The sequence below is a fragment of the Gasterosteus aculeatus genome, chromosome 10 (assembly GCF_964276395.1).
Source record: "Gasterosteus aculeatus chromosome 10, fGasAcu3.hap1.1, whole genome shotgun sequence".
In the NCBI taxonomy this organism is placed as follows: Eukaryota; Metazoa; Chordata; class Actinopteri; order Perciformes; family Gasterosteidae; genus Gasterosteus; species Gasterosteus aculeatus.
The window spans coordinates 18,432,570-18,452,246 of record NC_135697.1 but is presented as its reverse complement, the minus strand read 5'-3'; the positions used below and the strand labels follow the sequence as shown (position 1 = coordinate 18,452,246).

The 19,677-nt window shown below is 44.8% G+C and overlaps 2 protein-coding genes and 1 long non-coding RNA gene across 6 annotated transcripts; 1 reads left to right on the top strand and 2 right to left on the bottom strand.

Annotated features, from left to right (window-relative positions):
- Positions 1-586: 586 nt before the first annotated feature.
- jtb (jumping translocation breakpoint) lies at positions 587-2,411 on the bottom strand. Of its 4 annotated transcripts, none has more exons than XM_040189307.2 (6): positions 2,037-2,411; positions 1,563-1,813; positions 1,413-1,453; positions 1,226-1,311; positions 1,039-1,118; positions 587-944 (listed from the first exon to the last, which is right to left on the bottom strand). In XM_040189307.2, the coding sequence occupies exons 2-6, from the start codon at positions 1,649-1,651 to the stop codon at positions 788-790; spliced, it is 453 nt and encodes a 150-aa protein (XP_040045241.1). In that variant the 5' UTR covers positions 1,652-1,813; positions 2,037-2,411; the 3' UTR covers positions 587-787. The 4 variants fall into 4 exon arrangements, with proteins under 4 accessions (XP_040045241.1, XP_040045242.1, XP_077937218.1 ...); XM_040189308.2 differs by having other exon boundaries at positions 2,128-2,336; XM_078081092.1 differs by having other exon boundaries at positions 1,226-1,308; positions 2,128-2,336.
- Positions 2,412-3,996: 1,585 nt separating this feature from the next.
- On the bottom strand, positions 3,997-6,523 carry LOC144383501 (uncharacterized). Its single transcript, XR_013450923.1, has 3 exons — positions 6,415-6,523; positions 4,989-5,089; positions 3,997-4,030 (listed from the first exon to the last, which is right to left on the bottom strand). It is a non-coding gene; the product is annotated as an uncharacterized LOC144383501 (long non-coding RNA).
- A 1,452-nt stretch (positions 6,524-7,975) lies between these two features.
- LOC120826760 (uncharacterized) lies at positions 7,976-18,972 on the top strand. Its single transcript, XM_040189303.2, has 7 exons — positions 7,976-8,774; positions 12,315-13,244; positions 13,406-13,422; positions 14,217-14,655; positions 15,122-15,325; positions 16,206-17,201; positions 17,676-18,972. Exons 1-6 carry the CDS (start codon positions 8,597-8,599, stop codon positions 17,069-17,071), a joined length of 2,634 nt encoding a protein of 877 aa, XP_040045237.2. The 5' UTR covers positions 7,976-8,596; the 3' UTR covers positions 17,072-17,201; positions 17,676-18,972.
- The last annotated feature ends 705 nt before the right edge of the window (positions 18,973-19,677 follow it).

Genomic DNA, 19,677 nt, shown 5'->3' with positions numbered 1-19,677 from the left:
AAGCCCAAAAATGAATTTGTAGTATGTGGGACTGTGGCGGTTTCACAATCACATTATTATATTTAAGCAACAAGGTGTGAGGCTGTTGGGATACGCACTGCCTCGGGTACCTCAGTGTTTTTAGAATACGGCTGCCAGCGACATTAGAGATAGTGAGTAAATCGCTGCCTTTCAGCACAAAATAGTTTGGAGCCATTTTGAGGACGCAGGTACAGTACATGACGTGCACACCGTGACTCAACCAAGCAACATGCTAGATTTCATCTGCCCGTATTACAATTTAAACCGTTCACACATTCATTGAATCCACGCTGTACAAACCAAATCGCGTTGGTCTGATGACGTCAGCGAACATCCAACCGGGTGGTTTCTCTGCAGCGTACATGTAGAAGACTCATCAACTCTGTCCTCTTTAAACAAGAACCTGAAGTTACTTTAGTTACAGATGTGTCCCGCTAGAGAAATGTGAAATAAATAAAATGTAACTTATCAATTGAATATAAATGGATAACTCAAATACTAACCTCTGTTAATATATCACAATTATAATACAACAAATTCGTTATCAAAAGGAACTAAAAATGTGATAATTCAATCTAGTATTTTAATGAAACGGTTCAGACTGGTTTGGGTCCAGTTTGACGTCTGGTGTAGACATCAGATTTTGTTTAAAATCACCATCCATTCAAATATTTCTAAATTTCATTTAAACAAGCTTTGGTCCTGGTCCCCGACCGTCTCCCGGTTCTGGATCAGAATTAAGAGACTTGATTCTGGTTCCGGTGTTCTAGATGGATTCGATCTGGCGGCGGACCTTTTCAGACGCGAGACGGTCCAGCCAGCGCTGACGGACCACGACCACGACCGCCAGCCCAGCCATTAGAGCCAACATGGCCGCCTCGAACTTCCAAAAAAGGTGTTCCTCCATCACAGCAGAGCGGCAGCTGGGGGGGGGGACGGGGACGGGGGACGGGGACAACCTGATCAGCACAGTAAACACACAGAGCTCTACAGAGACACGGAGTTGAGGAAACAAACCTCTTGTACTCGTCTCGGTTGGATCGGGTGCAGTTGACTCTCTCCACGTAACCCGTCAGTCCGCAGGACGACCACGATGTCTGAACAACAGCAACATCGTAACCAATCTACCAACATCTTAATTAACAATTAATAAAAGAACTCTTAAGAGGCGTTCAGGGGCAAGGTCCTTAAATGCAACACTTACAGTCTGGAAAGCATTACACTGCAAACACTCTGTCGTAACTACAAAGTCCTCCAGCAGCCAGCAGGGGGCGACCACCGGTTTCACTGCTGAGTGGGAATAAGAACAGGGAGGTCAAAGGTCAGAACCCTTGGTGATGCTGTCTGAAAGCATAAACTAGGCTTTAGGATCCTTGCAGATTGACACGTACCTGGAGTTCTCTCTTCACTCAGCAGACCTGCTCCAAACACCCTGAAACATGACAACATGTTAGGAAGAGAGAACCGGACAGACTGACGTCCAACCTTCAGGCTGAGCTTTGAGTACAAACAGACCTCTGACCTCTGACCTACAGACTCACCGGAGAGAGACGAGGCCCCAGAACAGCGCGTGCAGGATGAGGACTCGAGGCCGACAACACGCCACGGGGATCCGACAGTCACTCTCCATCAGCCTGCTGCCCCACCAGGTCGAGCCCACAGCCACGCTGATTCTGCGGCACCGGTTAGCGACCAGCGAGCCGCCGTCCGTCCGTCGGTCTAGTTCCGTGAGTCGGTTCCGTCTACATGGTGATATGACCGGCAGGGTTCTACGGCTCCAGGCTGCTGGAACCTGGAAGAGGAACCCGATCGATCTGTTGATATTAAACAGCCTCCACTTGTTGTATATTAGTGGCATAAACAGTACATCCTTGAGCTGAAGTGCAGCTCAAATCTCAAGGGTAACATATTTACGACGTAGTAACCATTTATGCAACGCTGGCTGGGAGAAACCTCCAGCTAATGCCAACTGTTAGCACGCTAACGTTAGCTAGCTTAGCTCCAGGTCCACTTACCGTGATACGCCGCCATCTTGAAATCAACACAGAAGCCGAGAAGAAGTCGTTAAGAATCCGCGCAGCGACACAAACTCTCCGGAAAACCTACCGGTGTTCTGACTTCATCCACTGAATGATACCGAACCGGTCCGAGGCCTGAGGGCGACTTCTGAGAGCACAGCGACTTCCGCTTCCGGTTGTTGTTGTTCTTTTTCTTCTTCTTCTTCTTCTTCTTCTTCTTCTTCTTCTTCTTCTTCTTCTTCTTCTTCTCCAGTGCTGGTTTACAAGCCAACGTAGAACAGTTACGTCCCCCTGCTGCCCGGAAGAAACACACACACACACACACACACACACGCGCGCGCACGTTGATGCCACCTGTAACCGGACTGAGGTGTAAGAACTGAACACAAAGCTTTTCTTCATCTTGCAAGTGAGTAAACGGAGAAAGATGCAGACTGTATCATTTAAGAACATCTTCCATCACCACATTTTCTCTGTAAAGGCTGGTTTTGATACAGTGAAGTGCACATTTTTAGAGATTATTTTGGTATGGTAAATTTAGGAGAAATCTCCAGAATTTAGTTATCAGGATATTTTTGTGCCAAACTGTGCCATTTGCATTTTGTCACGATTTATTTCACTTATGTATCAGTATTACTGTTTATAGGCTTTTTTTTCTTCAAATGAACCCTGACTTGAAAGTCTAAAAATTGCCTGTCAGTACGCAGGAATACGTTGGAATCGTTACAGCTTATAGAATTGAGCCATTTCCACGGGATTGACGCTGTTAGCCAACCAGGATCAGCAGAGCACCTTCATGGGAAGGTCGGGCTGGGAAACACTGACACGTGACCTTTGAACCTTCGCCCAAAGAACAATAACTTCTAGAAGCTCCAGGAGAGTGCTCGTTTCTCTGCTCCGCTGTTTAATTTAATGTGCAACATCACTATATTCTTTCGCTATATTCGTTTATGGTGAAACACGGTTAACTTTTCATTCCTCAGATGTTTCCTCATGACATCTCGTTTATTACAACATGGTTATTACAGGTGACATCGTGGTTATTACAAAGTGACATCGTGGTTATTACAAAGTGACATCGTGGTTATTACAAAGTGACATCGTGGTTATTACAGAGTGACATCGTGGTTATTACAAAGTGACATCGTGGTTATTACAGAGTGACATCGTGGTTATTACAAAGTGACATCGTGGTTATTACAGAGTGACATCGTGGTTATTACAAAGTGACATCGTGGTTATTACAGAGTGACATCGTGGTTATTACAAAGTGACATCGTGGTTATTACAGAGTGACATCGTGGTTATTACAAAGTGACATCGTGGTTATTACAGAGTGACATCGTGGTTATTACAAAGTGACATCGTGGTTATTACAGAGTGACATCGTGGTTATTACAAAGTGACATCGTGGTTATTACAGAGTGACATCGTGGTTATTACAAAGTGACATCGTGGTTATTACAGAGTGACATCGTGGTTATTACAAAGTGACATCGTGGTTATTACAGAGTGACATCGTGGTTATTACAAAGTGACATCGTGGTTATTACAGAGTGACATCGTGGTTATTACAAAGTGACATCGTGGTTATTACAGAGTGACATCGTGGTTATTACAAAGTGACATCGTGGTTATTACAAAGTGACATCGTGGTTATTACAGAGTGACATCGTGGTTATTACAGAGTGACAACGTGGTTATTACAGAGTGACATCGTGGTTATTACAGAGTGACATTGTGGTTATTACAGAGTGACATTGTGGTTATTACAGAGTGACATCGTGGTTATTACAAAGTGACATCGTGGTTATTACAGAGTGACATCGTGGTTATTACAGAGTGACATTGTGTGATTTAATGGGAAAATGGTCGTATTACAGACTGTGAACAAAGAAGTGTGAACAGTTGGAGCCCCGCGGACAGAAACACACCTGGCCAGACCGATTCTTCTGAGCCCGTCCACGCCAACAGAACTTCTCTCTGTTACACTGACACACACACACACACACACACACACACACACACACACACACACACACACACACACACACACACACACACACACACACACACACACGGCAGTTGTTATTTAACAGCAATTGAACAAAAGACATGTGCTGGCACTGTTATGGAAAAAATGTATGTAACCCTTCAAAATGTTTCATTCAGACTGGAACACATCTTGACATTGAGGGCTACAGTTTGCATGCTGTCAGGATTTAGTTTTATTCAGTGCTCATGACATAGTGAATGTAGGAGAACATCTATTGTCTGTATTTGTTTACTTAACGCTTACTATGTTTTTATTTCCTTTGAAAAGAAATATATATATATATATATATATATATATATAGTATACTGTATGTGCTCACATTGATCCAAAAATGTTTGTTAGTAAGTAATGACCAAGAGCATTTAATTAGAAGTTTGCATTGTTTTTACTCATGTCTCTCTTGCATACAATGTGTACATAAACAATTAAAAAATGAAACAATGCACTGCTTTACTGTGATCAAGGAAGTGGTCATTTGTAGGGTTGACTGTATTGGTATTGAACTCTTAATAGGTGAACCGTAGGTAAAACTACTGCGCGTCTCTTTAATATGTACTCCATAGTATGGCTGATTATATTATCAAACAGTCTTTGTTCTTACTTATAAGGTTAGAACACAGGACCTTCGTAATGTGACCCTTAATGGTTCTTAAAAGTTCATAACAACATTAACAATTTTGCATATCGTGCTCAGCACCAAACAGATTGATTTTCAAAATGTTCTCACTAATGTATATTTTCAAAGAGACTACATTTCAGTAAATTTAGATTAAAACAATACAGAAATATACTGTATTCTAGTTTTACTGTTGGAGTCATTTCCCAGTATGGGTACTATATAATTACGGTAAAGAGGTCACGTCTTTAGTCTCACAGACTGTCCCTTTGTTTACCAGGACTGTGATCCTGCGTCTCTTCAGGCGTTGACACAGTCCAGGAAGTCGACGAAGTCTGTTATTCGTCGTCTTCTTCAGAGAAGTGACAACATCTGACTCTACCTGACAAACAGAAATAAACATAAAGAGTATACAAATAAAAAATATTCATAAATGACAAGAGCCTGAATTTATAAGCACCTTCTTGTTTAATTAAATGGGTGTTCTGAGGCCTACCGCGCGAAACCAGGATAAGGGATTAAGCCGGGATATTCACGTTATCCTGATGAATTTAGCTTTGACTTGGTTGCCCGAAAGCAGGTTGAATTAAACGCAGCCAAGTAACCGTGGTGATTTATTTTTTGCAGTTAGCCTGCTCCAGACCGGGCTAACAGCTGGGCTAACAACCGGGCTAACAACCGGGCTAACAACCGGGCTAACAACCAGGCTAACAACCGGGCTAACAACCGGGCTAACAGCTGGGCTAACATCCGGACTAACATTCGGGCTAACAGCCGGGCTAACAACCCAACCGGGCTAACAGCCGGGCTAACATCCGGGCTAACATCCGGGCTAACAGCTGGGCTAACATCCGGGCTAACATCCGGGCTAACAACCGGGCTAACAACCCAACCGGGCTAACATCCGGGCTAACATCCGGGCTAACATCTGGGCTAACAGCCGGGCTAACAGCCGGGCTTAAGATTGATTCTGAAGCCTCATGTGTTAAATCAGCTGCCGATCCCAAATAAACGTGTTTAACAGTTATTCTCCTGAATGTGTTCTGATTTATTTGCATTAACATGCATTACTTGTTGATTTTAAACTATTGCAGTTGTTTAGATCAGTGGTCCACAACCTTTGCCTCACGGACCGTTTGCATGTTAGACAATATTTCACGGGCCGGTCTAAATAGGGGGGGTCTCTGTCTCTGATGGGAGAAACTGCGCAGTGAGGAGTGAACACTTGTGAAGGTGATGAGCGCGATTGTCTGACAGGATTTTTTCTCTGTTTAATTACAGCTTCCGTTTTTCCTTTTCTGCATATTAGATGCTTCACCTCCTCATAAGTTTCCATAATTAGTTGCTGCTCAGCGGGTTCAAAATACGCCGTGTGCGTCTTCTCCATTTCTGCATCAGTAGATCTGTGATGGACACCGTGGTCTTCTTAAGAAAGCCGTGAACGTGCACTGATCCCAGCTGTGTGCATCTGGATGGACTAAGCTCCTCCTCCTCATCCCGGCTCGGCAAACGTGCAACCGATGAAGATCAAACTAAGTCACGCTGCACCTTTTCACTTATCCTGGATTTCTTCATTCTACTTTTGTTCAACAGCCCCCTGATGTCCCTCATGTCTCCCACATCTCCTGGATGGTTGTCTTTTAACCTAAACATGGAGTTTTTTGTATTGATGACCCTCGCATCACATGTTAAACTGCACCCACCTGTCCCACCTGCAGCCGAGGTGATGCGGGTGTGAAGTCGGGCAGACTGCTGTCCGCCCTCTGCAGACAGACGCAGCCAATCAGCAGCAGAACCAAGGCCCAGTCTTCCAGCTTCATCTGTCAATCAATGACTTCATCAATCAGTTGTTCATCCAAAGACACACTTGCTCTCTCTTCTTATTCTTCTTTGAGAATTAACCATAACAACCCAGAGACTGGAGAGAAACAATGATCCTCTTAGTCTGGCTTAGTTGTCACATGACCAGACTATGACATCACACTAATCTCCTCCAATAAACCAGCTGACCAAAGTGTTAAATGAAGACAGGAGAAGAGGTACTAATATTCTTAATACTCGCAAGTCTGTAAATGGTAAATGGACTGTACTTGAATAGCGTTTTTCTAGTCTTCTGACCACACAAAGTGCTTTAACGCTTCATGACATCATTCACACGTTCACACGCTGATGACAGGAGCTACCACACACACACACACACACACACACACACACACACACACACACACACACACACACACACACACACACACCTGCCCATCAGTAACTAACATTCACACCCTGCAGTACAGCTACAGGAGCAATGTGGGTTAAGTGTCTTGCCGAAGGACACATGGTCATGCGGGTCAGCCGGGCCTGGGATCGAACCGCCAACCCTCTGATTGGAGGACGACCTCCCCACCCACAGTCGCCTTTAGGCTGTTTGCTGACATGCAAAGTCTGCTGTATTCATGCGAATGCTTATGTTTATGGTATTATAAATACTATTCTCTAACTCGTTGACCTTATTTATCTCACTCGTGGTGAGGCACACTCCCTCACACACCAGCCACTTTCAGTAACACCCAGTAACAGACCACACTGGGGGTTCAGATCCCTCCATTCACGGAGATCTATTGGAGCTACACACTCTCCCTCGTCAGGAAGAGGCGAGATTACAGAACCTTAGTTTACACATTTCTTTGACCATTCGACGGAGTGGACCACTCCTCCTTTATCTCAACTGCGTAACCATCATCCTGATGTTTTTGCTCTATTGTCAAAGTCGCTAGGCTGCATCCTTGAAGCCTGCAGCCTTCGACAGCTTTCTGGTCTACCTGGTCCCCCAACAACCGCTCAGGCTGAACTGAGCTTTCTCGGCGGTTTAGAGCCGTTTATTCACGCGTCTTATTTAAAAACAGGTTACCTAACTTCCTGTGGGCCGTCTTCTGGCTTTCCTCTGTCCAACTGTAAATCATTATCTACCTCGATATATCTACAGCTACATCCCTACTTATACAATTACATAGAGGTGATTATAACGAATTAATATATGTTAGAATATACAAAGATTATTTCTTAACATTTCCCACTTCAGAGACTCGATGGTTGAAATGCACTTATTGTAAGTCGCTTTGGATAAAAGCGTCAGCTAAATGACATGTAAAGTGTAGAACAGTGTACTCTGGAGGTTCTGAATCTAAATTATGGCAAAGGTTTTGATGACATTTATTGTAAATTGTGGGAGATTGATTGCAAGAGACTGACAAGATTCACATTTACGCTTTTACCGTTTGTACTGTAATTTGTTGACAGACCACGTCATTGCAATACAGAAAGGAAAATACAGCACTGCATAGCACAAAGAAAACAAACGAAATGTGAACATAGAACAATCTCCTGTACGGGGAAAGCTGCACATGCAGTACTGTAGGAGTCACAGTGCAGTCTTCTAACTCCTGATATATAAACATGATTAACAATCGCAACATTACTGATGTATAAAAACTTTTCACCAATTTAATTTGTTAGTAATACTGCAACGGGCTGGCATGTTCTGTAAGTGAGGTTTCACATGTACTGAAGTTAGAAGGTCAGTGAAGGGCTCACGTTGTCAATCAATCGCTACAATACATTTATTATTAACATTCATATATTTATAAGTGGAAAAAAGTACAAGGAAAGAAAATAATCTCAAATACAAATACTTCAAGTGTGTACTTAAGTACTATAAGTGACGGGGTAAATGAAGAGCATTGATTGGATAAAACGTTAAGGCCTGTCATCATTTCCCAGCGGTGACCCGGATGTTCGTGTTGTTCTTTATGGTTCGGTGACGCAGCGAGCTGAAGTCCAGCGACCGTCTGAAAACATAGTTCGTCTCTTCTTCTCTGCCCTTTGACAAAGATGTCCAGACTCCGCGGTCTGAAGGCTTTCATCAACCAACGGCTAACTGCGGCTGTCGAAGACATTTTGGGACACTTTGAGAGGACGATAACCGAGTATGAGGAGGAGATGGACTGTCGGCACAGAGAGCTGCTTCGCGCGGCTTCCGCAACTCAAATGAAGCTCCACGTGCAGTCAGGTGGGTTGATTCCTCATGCTAAGAAGCTAACGTGACACTTGCTAAACCATCTATACAGAACCCGTTAGCAGCTAGCTAGGTCGTCCACACAAAAGAGCCCGTTAGCAGCTAGCTGGTTCGTCCACACAACAGAGCCCGTTAGCAGCTAGCTGGTTCGTCCACACAACAGAGCCCGTTAGCAGCTAGCTAAACCACCAACACAGAGAGGCCGTTAAACCACCCATACTGTCGCTGTGTCTCAACTCAGTGGGGACACAGCATTGGCGGTAGACCTGGACTGGTCCTCCAACAACCGCATAGGCTGAACCGAGCGGTCTCTGGAATGGGACGGTCTGTCCTCCACCGCTCCCGTTGCCTAGCAACCTGCTGCGCTTGACAACAAAAGCCTTAAAACCCGATACAACTATAGAGATGTTAATATTCTTTATTCATTTAATTTAGTAAGATATGCTTCTCCTCAGTATTCTAATGCATTTAAGGCTTTCCCGGTCATTTTAAATTCAAATGTAATGTTTTAATGCAATCTTAAGGCAAGGCGATTCCATCAAAACGGTCAATAAAAACCACAACAGCAAACCCATTTATTAACTTGTATGCAAGGACTTTTTCTTACATATGATACGAGCTATTTTATCGGTAACTTTATCGGATATTACTGAATATGTCCAAGCTACAACAGCTGAATGTCACCATCATGATGCTGCTCCATAAAATAAACCACAATGTAAAGTTAGTTTATAATCACAACAAAAGGAGAAGTGAACTGCTGTCGGATCACCGTGTCCGTCCTGAATAAATTAAATCATCGTCGGACCGCACTGCATGCTGGGATGTGCTCTGCCGCAAAAGATAGATCAGATGTGTCCTCCAAATCGGCTCCTAGAGGGCGGCGTCCCTCGACCACGTCCGGAGGAGCCGACGGAACGGTACAGCCGAGTCGCAGCAGAAGTGACGTACGCCGTCGACTGATGCGTCCTTAAGGATGCAGTCTAGGGAATTGACATACACACAGAACCTGTTAGCAACCAGCTCCTGCCAAAGGAGCCGAGGAGCCAAAATGAGCACAGCTGTGTTTATAAAGAGCTAGCAGTGAACGGCAGCTAAATGAAACCAATCTTCAACAGTCCAACATGAACCCAGCTACAGTTGTGTTTATAAGTTTATATACCCGGCAGAATGAATGATTTCCATTTTTCAGAGAATATGAATGATAACACAAAAAACTTATATCATATAGAGGGTAAATAAAATCGGTCCAAGTACAGAACCTTGTGGGACTCCGTGACCGACATTGGTGGTCTTTGAGGATTCACTGTTTACAAGCACAAACTGGGATCGGTCCGATAAGTAGGATTTAAACCAGCTGAGTGCAGTTCCTTTGATACCAATCAAATGTTCTAGTCTCTGCAACAGGATACAATGGTCAATGGGATCAAATGCGGCACTGAGGTCCAGCAAGACAAGAAAAGAGATGAGTCCTTGGTCCGATGCAAGTAGAAGATCATTCGTCATTTTCACCAGTGCTGTTTCTGTACTATGATGCGCATCCTCGAACAAAGCATCGTTTTGTAGAAAGTCAGATAATTGATTGAAAATGGTTCGGGATGCAAAGACAACCCACAAATAACTTCAGCTGAAAAACAGCACTCTCTGAAAAAATGTGGTGTGGCAGTTTCAAGATGCACAATAAGGAGGCGCTTGAAGAAAAATGGGCTGCATGGTGGAGTTGCCATTACTATGCAAATGCCACAAAGTATCCTGCTTACAATACGCCAAACAGCACAGAGACAAGCCTCAAAACTTCTGGAACAAAGTCATTTGATTGATAAATGTTACATTTGGAGAGGAGTCAACAAGGCCTATGATGAAAGGTACACCATTCCTACTGTGAAACATGGAGGTGGATCGCTGATGTTTTGGGGACGTGTGAGCAAAGGCACAGGAAACTAGATGAATGCAGCATGTTATCAGAAAATACTGGAGGAAAATGCACTCATCAGCCCGGAAGCTGCGTATGGGACGTACTTGGATGTGCCAACATCACAACAATCCATAACACAAGGCCAAGTCGACCTGTCAATGGCTACAGCGGAATAAAGTAAAGGTTCTGGAGAGGCCATCTCAGTCTCCTGACCTCAATATCATTGAGCCACTCTGAGGAGATCTCAAACACGCAGTTCATGCCCAAGAATGTACAGGAACTGGAGGCTTTTTGCCAAGACGAATGGGCACCTTTTACCATCTGAGAAAATAAAGAGCCTCATCCACAACTACCACAAAAGACTTCAAAATGTCATTGATGTAAAAGGGGGCAATACACGATATTAAGAACTGAGGTATGTAAACTTTTGATCAGGGTCATTTGGGTAGTTTCTGTTGTCATTATGATTTAAAAAGAGTAAACCACAGTTGTTCGATGATAAATGGTTTCACCAACCACTAACCATGAGGGAAAGAAAAGTGTTTGTTACTCATATTTTCTGAAAAATCATACATTCTGCCAGAGTATGCAAACTTATGAGCACAGCTGTATGTCTTGGACAAGCTGGCAGCCAGCTGTGTTTAAGAGCTAGCGGCTCAGTGCTATAATGCTATTACTTATCAATAATTGTTATTGATCTGTTCATGGTGCCAATCAACGTTGTCACACTCAGCCTGTTCCTCCACAGGGCGCCACCGCTCATCCTAGCTCTTGGATTGGCTACACTGTACATTGTTCTACTCGTGTGGACCAATAAGACACTTTGTTAGAAAAATAAATACCCAACATCAGTGTAAAATCATTCAAACAGGACATTTAATGTTCGTATACAGAGTTGACACACATACAGGTCATGCGCCAAGCCTACTCAAAGGTCTTCTTTCCGGAGCCACTATTTATACTTGAGATATGGTATCATTCACAAGGGGAGGATTGCGCACATACAGAGGTCTGGTTGTTCCGGGCCTCCTGTTATTGTGATGGAGACTTGCATCAGACCATCATGAGACTGTGTCCCCCTTGACACCGGAATCTCATCTCAGCTGACATGTCATCAACATCAACCAATTCAATTCTCGTTAGATACAGATTTTTATTTTCTGCTAACTTCACTGTATCCATGATAACGATGATGTCATTAGTGATGGCGGTCAGATGGTCGGTTACGGAACACGTTAGGTTAAGGTCGTCCCCATTGACACAAGTGATTATCTTGAGTGAACGTCACACTTGACCGTTTGGTGGAGAAATTGTGAATGAATCGATCTGATTAAAAGCAATGATGGTCAGTCTTAACATTCTCGTTCTTTGTTAGCTGCTAGCTGCCGTGAGCTGCTTGTTTTCATCTCCCTGTAGTCTTCTCCATGACAACCTCCATTAGTTGATCAACAGCTGAACAACCCCTCCACTCCTTTCATACTGAGCACAGAGGCGGGGTAACGAGGGTACTACTGCCCCCCCCCTTGCTTTTGGAGTAATATAGTTTGATCTAATGTTCTATATCTGATGTTGGTGAACATCAGATAATTTAATCGATGTGTGTGTTCTGTTTCCTACAGACGTCAAGCAGCCTTTGGAGACTGAAGAGGAGCAGGAGTGGAACTCCAGTCTAGACAAGGAACACCCAGAACTCCCCCACATTAAAGAGGAACAGGAGGACCTCTGGACCAGTCAGGCGGGAGAACCGCTTCAAGGGCTGGAGGAGGCTGGTATCACCATATTCACCTTCACACCTGTTAAGAGTAATGAAGAGGAGGTTCAGTCCTCACAGCTTCATCAGAGACAAACTGAACAGATGAAGACAGAAGGTGATGGAGAAGAGTGTAGAGGACCAGACTCCGGTCCAGTTACTGTAGAGAAGACCGGAGACTCTTCTGAACCTCAGACTAATCTCTGTGATGATACCAGCAAACATCAGTCCAGTTTATACTCTCTAAATAAAGGTGACGTTCCTGTAGACAACGTGGAATTTAATGAATCCAAAAAATCTTTCATCTGCTGTGAATGTGGCCGGACGTTCTGTCGCAAAGACAGCCTACTGCGACATATGCGATTTCACACGGGAGAGAAACCATATGGCTGCTCCGCATGCGGCAAAGGCTTCTCGCAGAGGCCGAACTTGATCCGCCACATGAGGTGTCACTCCGGGGAGAAACCGTTCCGCTGCTCCTTCTGTGACGCCAGTTTTGCAGTGCGCAGCGGCCTGATGAATCACTTGAGGATCCACACGGGGGAAAAGCCGTTCAGCTGTCTTTACTGCGACAAGAGCTTCACCCAGAAGGGAGGTCTGAAGAAGCACATGACAGTCCACACGGGAGAGAAACCCTTCGGCTGTCCGGTGTGTGACAAAACCTTTTCTCAGAAAGCCAACCTGACATACCACTTCTCGCTACACACGGGCCAGAAGCAGTTCAGCTGCGGTGTCTGCGACAAAAGGTTCACGTGGCAGTCGCAGGTCAGGAGTCACAAGTGTGTCGGCTTGGCCATCAGTAACTGAAGCCGTGGACAGGGATCGATGCCTTACGTAATGTTACTTGGTGACCCCTGCTCACACCGATCATTTCTGTTGTCAAGATATATTTTTCTCCTCTTTTTAACGAAAGTGCATGAGGCGTTCTCCCTTTGTCGTAAAAAACGCCGCTGACTTCAGGGAGACTGCGAAGACGGGTACGTGGTACTCATGGCGCTACCACCTACGTGATGATTCCCACGGTAATCGTCTCTGCAAAGTCCTCCAACTGAGCCTTTTTTGCGGATATGCTGACACATCTTTCTATGATACTACTAAATGTGTATTCAATAAATGTCTGTGATCACCAGTCATGTCAAAGCTGTTTATCCTTAATAAATGAAACATCTTTTAACTTATGACGCTGATCGTCTACAAGAGGATAGAAAGGGCGTAATCATTCACAACGTACTACAGTTTTATAGAAGTATATTGCATATTTTAGATGGACATGAAAATGCTAATATTTACAGAAAATTAATATTTGAGAAATGAGTTATGAGTTTTCTGTTCAGTATGTTTAACTTTTACAGATGGCTTCTCAGAGTTCTTAATTCTGATACAACCTCCAATTACGTACTTTTTTTTTCTTGAGGGTACATAGAATATAATCACCAACATGGTCCAAAAAGTCCCATGCTGGATTAGAATAATCCTTTTTGCTTAAGAAGGTTCTTTACTGAGTGAAATGACCCGGAAGTAGTGGAAGTGGCCGTTATGATCGGAAATGCCAAGTGTCTGCAGATTCAAAGTCAGATTCCCTTAGATGTACCAAACCCGGGTGTGCAAAACGCTGAAAACTGCCCCTGATCAGCTTCCTCTGCTTCTTACCTCTTTAGTACCCCTGAGACAAAACATCAAAAACTACAATATGTACCTCTGAGATGAAATGGCAATGCTCACATAAACAACCCCCAAAATAGTACTTGAGTAACGTTAAATATACTAGTAGTTCAGTGCCGCGGTGCTCTTCGTTGTTCGCCCTCCGGTCCGCCAGAGTTCGCTGTTCGCTTCGCTTTCCTCCCAGCGAACTGTCGTCGACGCAGAACTCCGTGCGTGTGTTCGCGGTCCCGCTGGCTCTCTTTGTCCGCAGAAAAGGAGCAAAATGTGCGCCGTGCGGCTGCTGCGCGTATCGGTACGCGAGCGGCTCGGCGCCGCCGCCGAAGACGTTCTGCTGCGGGTGGAAAAGGGAGAAGAAGCGGCTGAAGTCGCGGCACTGAGAGCGCTGCTCACCGAGCGGCTAGCGGCAGCTGCGGAGGAGATTGTCGGTCTGTTCGAGGAAACCGTGGCGGGATACGAAGAGCGAGCTGAGCGCTCAGAACGGGAGATCTGTCGCCAGAGGAGGCTGCTCGACGCCGTGCTGAAGCCCCAAGTCAAGCTGCACCGGGCAGGTCAGTCCGAGGAGGAATCCCCGCGTTAGCTACTGTTCGCTAATCTCAGCCCCCAGGCTGCAGTACACATCAGACATGGAGAGATGCTAGCGTCCCCTATCTAGAGGTAGCTCCTGTTAGCTCCTGTTAGCTCCTGTTAGCTCCTGCTGCGTGAAAGACTGCTAGCTTGCGTCAGATAGTGTTAGCTGAGGTTAGCAACCCTTTGCTAACGTGTCTAACAGAACATATCGCCTGAATGCTTTTCACTGACCCACACAGGTTTTATATGTGTGTGTGTGTGTATATATTTTTTTGGGGGGGGCTTTTTTCTGTGGTTTATTCGTAAGAGGAACATTGTAGTCTTTCATTTTTAATATTAATTACACTTTTAGTGCGAAAAACCGGAGAGACCTCTCAACCAATACCAACCAACCGTGCACCATGATTATATCACGTTTTATTTCAGTGGCTTCTTTCTTTCTTTTAGACTGCATTCCCCCAGAGCAGCACGAGTGGAGATCCAGTCTGGACCAGGAGGACCCAGACCCCCCCCACATTAAAGAGGAGCAGCTTCAAGGACTGGAGGAGGCTGACATGAAGGTCTTCACTCCTGTGAAAAGTGACGATGATGAAGAGGAAACTCTGCCCTCACAGCTTCATCAGAGACAAACTGAACAGATGGAGACAGAAGGTGATGGAAAAGACGGTGGAGGACCACAACCAGACAGGATCTCCGGTCCAGAACCAGCTACTGATGATAGTGTTGATATTGACCAGAGAACCTCAATCAGGTTTAAACTCGCTGAACGATGATGACAATGAAGAAGTTTCTGTTAGCGAGAGGTAACAGAAACTTCTTCATTCAGGTGTGATTCAGGAGATAAAACAATCGTCCGTTCCGTGCTTGTGAAAAGATTTGTTAAAACGGGAACCCAGAAGGACCACCTGATGCATCAGATTGGAAAAAATCATCCAGCTGATCAGTTTGTGAGAAATTCTTTGCCAGGAAGGAGAACTCAAACCAGTGAGAAACCCGTCAGCTGCTCCTACTTGTGAGCGCTTTCAGTGAAAGTAGTCTGAATGTGCACATGAGATCTCACACGGGGGTGAAACCTTTTGGCTGCTCGCGTTGTGTGAAAATGTGAATGAACGCATGGAAAATCAGGCAGGCGAGCCAAGATGCGGCGCTTGTGATCAAAGATTTGCTTTGTTCAAAGGTACCGTGTGATATAATGTTCACTAACTAATCCAGGGTATAATCTTTATCTTGTCTGTCTGTTTTCAAAAGCAAAACCGCCATTCAACTTTTTTTTGGGGTGGAAAGACTTTCGGTTGAATCACAACCAAAGGAAACGGAATTTATCACGAAGGCGCCGGCTAACTTTCTTCAAATAGAACAAAACTAAAGCGAAGAGACAGACTTACTGCGCTAGTGGAACATTGTTCCAGATGATCTGGTCCTTTCACAAATACAAAAAAGTTTTATTATTATTGTTTAACTTATTTTAAATTTAAGTTAAGTCTGAGTGGTCAGTCAGTAATGTGTCTGTCCTTCATTCGGTTTCCTGCAGATGTCCAGCAGCAGAAGAGAAGCTCCAGTCTGGCCCGGGAGGACCCAGAGCCCCCCCTCATTAAAGAGGAACAGGAAGAACTCTGTACTAGTCTGGACAGAGAGCCGCTTCAAGGGCTGGAGGAGGCTGATATCACCAAGTTCACCTTCACTCCTATGAAGAGTGAAGATGATGAAGAGGAAGCTCAGTCCTCACAGCTTCACCGGAGACAAACTGAACAGATGGAGACAGAAGGTGATGGAGAGGACTGTGGAGGACCAGAACCAGACAGGAACCCAGGTTTATATAGACATCCACAACTTGTTGATAAGGATGAAGACTCTTCTGAACCAGGGACTGATAACAGTGATGATTGGAAGGAGACCAGAGAACCTGGGTCAGGTTTAAACTCTTTCAGTGGTTCCATATGTAGTTCTGTTGAAAAGCCATTTAGCTGCTGTGAGTGTGAAAAAAGATTTAGCCTCAAGACTTGTCTGAACAGACACATGAGGTCTCACAATGGAGAGAAACCGTTCAGCTGCTCAGTTTGTAAGAAATCCTTTGGACGGAGAGAAACCTTACAGACACACATAAGAATCCACACAGGAGAGAAACCTTTCAGCTGCGCGCTCTGTGACAAGCGATTTCTGCGTAAGGCTCATCTGAAGAGACACATGATGACGCACACAGGTGAGAAACCTTACAGTTGCTCTGTGTGTGGGAAGAGTTTCACGCAGGCGGGAAGTCTAAGACAACACATGAGCATCCACACAGGAGACAAACTGTACAACTGCAGTGTTTGTAACAGAAGATTCCCCTGGTACACCAGCTTCAAACACCATCAGTACGTTTGTCATCGGTCTTTCGCCTCATCAAAAACTGACTGAACAAAGGGAAACGGAGCCCATGCAGAGGACTGGAGGAGCAGAAGGAGACAGGAACGCGGTGTCGGAACATGATACTTTTGACGACACTGGAGAGTCCTCGAGGAATGAAACAAATGTCCAACATATAAAGGTGAATGTGCTCTTCTGCAACACCACTGTTTCCTTTCTAATTTCTATATTTATCAATATTTATTGGTATTTATTGAATGGTTGTGAGGTACAAAGGGGACGACGCTTTTGAACATTTTCAAAGATCTGAAAATGCATGTTAAATATTTCAAAATGAGTTAGTTGAATAAAACACAGCAATTGTTTCCCCAACTGAAAGAAGTCCAATAAAAGAAAGAACTTCGAGAACCGCTTCATAAATCCATTTACGATTCTTATTATCTTAACTCCACAACATGAATTACCCTTTAATACTTCATTAAATGGCCCAGGTTGTAGCTGATTTGGACCTTTTGTTGAGAAATGTTTTGTGAATGTTGTTTCCAAGTTCAAGCTTGATTAATGTAATTCTAAAGTCTCCTTAATCACTTCTCTTCCTCGTTGTGCTTTTCTGTCTTTAAATTCACCCTTTCTGACTTTTTTATTTTTAAATCAGCAGCTAACCTCCCAGTGTTCGATGGAGATGGCGTCCATCCGGTTACATCCACACGACTGTTTTCTTTCTTCAACATTCTGCTTCGTCTACTGCCGGCGTTTTCCTGCACCGTGATCGGATCCGTCTGGGAACGATCACGCCGGCATTTGTCCTGATTTGCGATCCGAAGCAAAGGTAACCTGTGACGAGACGGACTGTGGCGCTGCTGTTCTGGGACGTGTGTGGAGGATCGACCCTCACTGTGGCGATATGCGATAAATTAACTTATTGCACGCTATCTGAAGTCGAGTGCAATCATTTTCGGTGCTGTGATATTCCTTTTACATGTAAATGAACGTCACCAACATTTAAGTCGATCGCGCCGCCTCCTTTTCCTTGTGGAGCGCTCAGGCAGCGGTGAGGAGAAGCAGTGAACTCACCCTGTTATAAAGTGGTTCTTTTTCGTAACATCTACAACTGAACCCGGTACGATGGCACAATGTTCGGCTTCAGTTTGGAAACATTTTGCCTTTAAGCCGAATGAGGGAAGAGAGCCGATAACGTGAACTTTGTTTAGAAACCGTGGCAACGGAGACACACGGAGCTCAAATCTCACCTCAAACAACAACCATCCGCCCGGTGTTTCAACCTGAACCCCCGTCGGTTCCTCCGGACTGCTCGTTGGCTCCGTGGGGACGTCGCCCTGCGTTCCTCCCGGGTCGCCCGTCTCTCCCCTCGGCCACGGAGCGCGTCGCCCTGCCGCCGGTCAAAGCCCCTCGAGACGTTAAACCTCCTCGACTGCATCTTTCCCGCTGGACACATTTTCTCGAACCCGACCGCATCGCATCAAGCCCGATCCTTCGCACGCTCCGCGTCCCTTGCACTTCTTTTTAGTTTTATTTCTTTTATTCACTTAGACATTAGGTTTTATTTTTTCACATTCAGATTCTAACGTCTTCTTTGTTCTTTGAGCGTACTTGTATTACTATTGTCATCATGTTATTATTGGCATAAAATTGCAATAATATTGCATATTGTAACAAACTAGAATTTCATATGGTAAAACAATCTGATTTGAAAAGCCTGTCAGTGACCTCATCGATGTACCAGTATAATGTCGTGGTCTAGTCCTCAGTGAGGAGGCGCTCTGCTTAATGAGCCCCTCATCCAGAGGACCTGTAGTTCTGATGGGACTCGTTGGTGTTGGACTCTGCACCTGGTGACGCTACAGTGGAGACATGTCTGTTTAAATTACTCATGTAACATTTTTATTGTTAAAGATATGAACCAACATCAAATATTAAAACATAATGAATGACTCATTCGTGTTCCTTTGCCAACAGAATCCAGGGGGTGGATTTACCGATGCCCCCCGTCATGGTGGATTCAGTCTGATTCCTGTAAACAAATTCATGCTTCGGTGGAGTTCAGGCCGCCACCCAATAGCAACCACCGGTCCAGCATTAGGTGAAGAACAGCAGAGCGGTTCGGGCAGGCTTAAGTAGAACCTGAGAGGTGCTCGCTCCTCACCGGGCTGCCTGTGCTCGGGGACCACACGGCGGGCCGTAGTCCACGTGGTTTCCCGTAGATCGGACACCGGAGGACAGGCAGGATCAGCTCTCAGACCGGAGGGAGATCTAAATAAATAAAGCAACCAACGACTTCCACACACAAAGACGTGACTCTCCAGGTCGTCTACGACAAAACACGTTACTCCCCCTGGTGTTCTGGAGGCGACTCGCTCTGCAACACACGCAGGACTTTTAGAACCATTGAAACGAGTCCACGACTGTGCAAAAAGCCGCAGTCGCAGCTGCATGCCAGCGCCTTAAAACTGCAGAATACATTTTCCTGTAGCCGCTTTGATAAGTCTTGGTCCGAGAATTCTCTATTTTGTGAAATATTTCACTGTTTGCATTGTATTTCACTTTGTAATTGTATTCCTTATCACTTGGTTTAGTTATTAAATACTTTTTGATTTGAACATTTCAGCCAGTTGATTCTTATGATTCATCGTTTCCAG

Coding starts and splice junctions, on each gene's coding strand:
- LOC120826760 (XM_040189303.2), top strand. CDS start 8,597: ATGTCCAGACTCCGCGGTCTGAAGGCTTTCATCAACCAACGGCTAACT. Junction 8,775..12,314: donor GAAGCTCCACGTGCAGTCAG/GTGGGTTGATTC, acceptor TGTTTCCTACAG/ACGTCAAGCAGCCTTTGGAG. Junction 15,326..16,205: donor TGAACAGATGGAGACAGAAG/GTGATGGAAAAG, acceptor GGTTTCCTGCAG/ATGTCCAGCAGCAGAAGAGA.
- jtb (XM_040189307.2), bottom strand. CDS start 1,651: ATGGAGAGTGACTGTCGGATCCCCGTGGCGTGTTGTCGGCCTCGAGTC. Junction 1,312..1,412: donor GAGTGAAGAGAGAACTCCAG/GTACGTGTCAAT, acceptor ATTCCCACTCAG/CAGTGAAACCGGTGGTCGCC. Junction 1,119..1,225: donor AGTGTAATGCTTTCCAGACT/GTAAGTGTTGCA, acceptor GCTGTTGTTCAG/ACATCGTGGTCGTCCTGCGG.